Raw genomic sequence first — 3,280 nt, 5'->3', positions numbered from 1 at the left:
TGTCATGCTTTTTTACTTCCCCACGATATCACAATCAATAAATTCAAACGTATATTCATCATTTATAGCATGGCCGGACTTAAAAAAATCAATTCTGTTATTTCTCTTTTCACAAGTAGTAATCACTATAAATTAATAGCTTGTGGTGATTTATAGCTTATTCCACAAGTATTCACAAAAAACCCAAGTAAGTTACTACTAGTAAATTTGTTTTGTAATGTTATATATGAGGTGTATACACAGTTTAGCATGTAACATTGCTTATTATGTGTGAATATTTATGTTGTTGCATTTTGGTTTATGCAGCAATTTTTGCAAAAATAAACTCATGGAAGGAAGAATAACTACCCCTTCAGGTTTTAGCACCATTGCTAATCATGCAAGTTCAAGCAACCCAATCCGGTGGTTGTTTTCGGTTTTTTGGGGCATCATCATGTGTAAAGTTGTAAGTATTGGCCCCCTCTTTTGTGTTTCATAACTTTTAGGATGTTACAGTTCTGACGTTCGTTACAAATCTAGGCAATGTGCTATAATTGGCATTGTCCAATGCATATAAGTTGATCTCGAACTAGTAAGCTATGCATGTATCTTGAAAAAAAAGATGCATAACTTGCCATTTTGGATAGTTTTTAAATCAAAGTTCATAAGCCATTGTAATATATATATCTTCTTGTATATATGTTGTATACTTGTATACATTGTCTTCATTGAGTTATAAGATAAAATTTGTTTTTGTTGCAATGCAGGCTTATGACTTGATGGGAATACTTGGCCCGCTCATCTTCAAAGGCTTTAACAAACTAGACAATGCGCAAAAACTTGAATGGAAAAACCGGTATTGCACTTTTGTATTGTAACACTTATCGGCTTTCCTCCAGCTAGTATCTTGTGCCTACAACTCTTATATATTGTATTAGTAGCTCATTTGATATTAATTCATCTTCTTAATTAGGGGATTCTCAACCTTCCACGCACTCTTTGTAGTTGCTGGTTCTTTATACTTTCTACTCGTTTCGGATCTTTTTGATGAACATGCTCATCAAGAGTGGATTATTAACCGTTCATCTGCATCATGTGACACCATACTTGGGGTAATATTTTTTGTTACATCTCAAATTATATGTTTAGGGCACTTCACATCCTTATTTCGTGGGAAAATACAACAAATAACCAAGTATGACTTATTTATTTTTTTATCTTCTGATTATTGGACCATCTGACATGCCACATGTGTTTATAGATAGTTTTTACATGTAATATTACTTGTCAAAAAGACCATATTGCACGCTTATGTTCTCATTTGTTATTCTATTGTATTGCAGATGTCAATTGGTTACTTTTTGTCGGATTTGGGGATGATTTTTTGGACTTACCCGACTTTAGGTGGTTTTGAATTTGTAAGTCATACTCCCTAGCGCTGAGACAGATAAGCAACAAGCCCGTATGTGAGAGTTCAACTGATTATCGGTACAAATGTTCTTAATAAAACTATGAGTAAACCCTTTTCGGAAATTAAACTATTGCAAATAGTAGTTATATATAAAGTATCTCATACACACTTAAAGATAGTCGACGTATTTGGGCTTGTTGGGTTGCGTTGAACTAGAGTTGTGCTTAAGAACACTCCGATGACCATTTTATTGGATTCATGTTGATTATTTTCCTCTCGTGCCTTTACAGGTATTGCACCATGGACTCTCCATGTTTGCCATCGGTCAAGCCCTTTTAAGCGGCCAAGTTCAGTTTTACATCCTTATAGTCTTTATCACCGAGATCACCACACCTTTTGTGAACCTAAGATGGTACCTTCAACACACCATTTCTTCATCACATCTAAAGTACAAATGATCACTCGATGCACAAATGTAGGTATCTAGATGTCGCCGGGAAGAAGAACTCCACATTTTACTTGTTGAATGGTGTTGCATTGTTTGCAGGGTGGTTGGTAAAGACTTTCATATCTTAAGTCTTTCTACATTTAATCAATTCATCAAGAAAAAGGAGACAAACATATGATATATATTTTCGGGTTTTTTGTTTTTTTTTTTTGTAGGTTGCAAGGATCATCTTGTTTATCTTCTTTTTCTACCATATGTTTACACATTTTTATCAAGTACATTGCTCAAACCTTGACTTATTTTGAACTGTGAACAACCTTAGTGCACCAAGGCCGCCTCTGACCCCCTTTTTGCGTGTCGTTTCAGGTGAAGCAAATTTACGCAATGGGGTTCTACAGCGTGTTGACGATTCCCTCGGTGTTGGCTTTCATGAACTTGTTTTGGTTTTGGAAGATCCTTAGAGGGTTGATTAAAACCCTTTCCAAAATGAATAGGCACAGCCATAGTAGTTGACCACTAATTATTTGTTTTCAAGTACATTTGCTATTTTAATGATTGTATTTATAAGAATAAAAAGCTAATATAAAGCGTGAATGACTTGTCACACACCATAATTATATGAAGTGTTAAGTTTAAAACATTTCAAAGTAGTATAATACTCATATAATCCAATGATAAGGTAGGTAATTCTGATGAATTATTAAATTTTCAATCACTGTGTAGAAAAAGATGTGCAAAAGGCTTTGGTTATAGAGTTTCGATTATTTTATTCGTCTAAGAGTCAACAAATTGGAACGAGAAATAATCTAGAACTTTTCAAACACTAAATCTAATCATTTGTGTTTCCAAACTAAAAGAAATTGTACGCTAACTTATGCGTTTACCAACGATCAACAAATGATATATGGTGACGCTTGAAATTAAAAGATTTTGAGTTTAAATTCTGGTGTGAACAAAATGCTCACAAGAATATAGACATAAGTTTTTCCAACATGTGTTTCTTTTAGACTTAAAAATTAATTATATAAAGAGGCATGTCGATCCTAAATTACCATTCAAAACAAAAACTTATGCATTTGCAAAAAAGATGGAGGTGGCGATATATGACACAATGGTTTGAAGATTTGATGTGGGTTGTCTTATGAATGAGAGTGTTTAATATGTTGTTTTTTCTCAATCGCAATTTTTTTTTATAAAAGACTAGCTAGCTAGAAGCAAGTCGAGCCAAAAAAAACTTACTGAAGTGTAATGTACAACTTATAAGGAAAAGGAACAACAATAAACCTAACCAATGTGTCTTATTCTCTTTTTTCTTGCTAGGTTCAATCTTCCACCTGGTTCACCTGTTCATCTGGTTGAATCGTTTCGACATAAATCTGACCGGTTAATTGGAGGCAGTTTAACCTACCTGTTCAAATTGGTTATAAAGGCGGTTCTAGGTT

General features: G+C 33.9%; 1 protein-coding gene across 1 annotated transcript; it reads left to right on the top strand.

The window, feature by feature from the left end:
* Positions 1-328: 328 nt before the first annotated feature.
* On the top strand, positions 329-2,351 carry LOC122581616 (TLC domain-containing protein 4-B-like). The gene is made up of 8 exons (XM_043753859.1): positions 329-445; positions 747-835; positions 953-1,091; positions 1,323-1,397; positions 1,681-1,802; positions 1,870-1,945; positions 2,054-2,113; positions 2,205-2,351. Exons 1-8 carry the CDS (start codon positions 329-331, stop codon positions 2,349-2,351), a joined length of 825 nt encoding a protein of 274 aa, XP_043609794.1.
* Positions 2,352-3,280: the final 929 nt, after the last annotated feature.

Source organism: Erigeron canadensis, chromosome 9 (genome assembly GCF_010389155.1).
Source record: "Erigeron canadensis isolate Cc75 chromosome 9, C_canadensis_v1, whole genome shotgun sequence".
NCBI lineage: Eukaryota > Viridiplantae > Streptophyta > Magnoliopsida > Asterales > Asteraceae > Erigeron > Erigeron canadensis.
The sequence above is the reverse complement of the archived record's forward strand: the minus strand, read 5'-3'. Positions and strand labels throughout refer to the sequence as shown.

Bases quoted from the DNA above. Each gene is read 5' to 3' on its own strand.
- LOC122581616 (XM_043753859.1), top strand. From the start codon at position 329: ATGGAAGGAAGAATAACTACCCCTTCAGGTTTTAGCACCATTGCTAAT. The intron at 1,398-1,680 runs GTAAGTCATACT...GTGCCTTTACAG, and splicing joins CTTTAGGTGGTTTTGAATTT to GTATTGCACCATGGACTCTC. The intron at 1,803-1,869 runs GTACCTTCAACA...GCACAAATGTAG, and splicing joins CCTTTTGTGAACCTAAGATG to GTATCTAGATGTCGCCGGGA.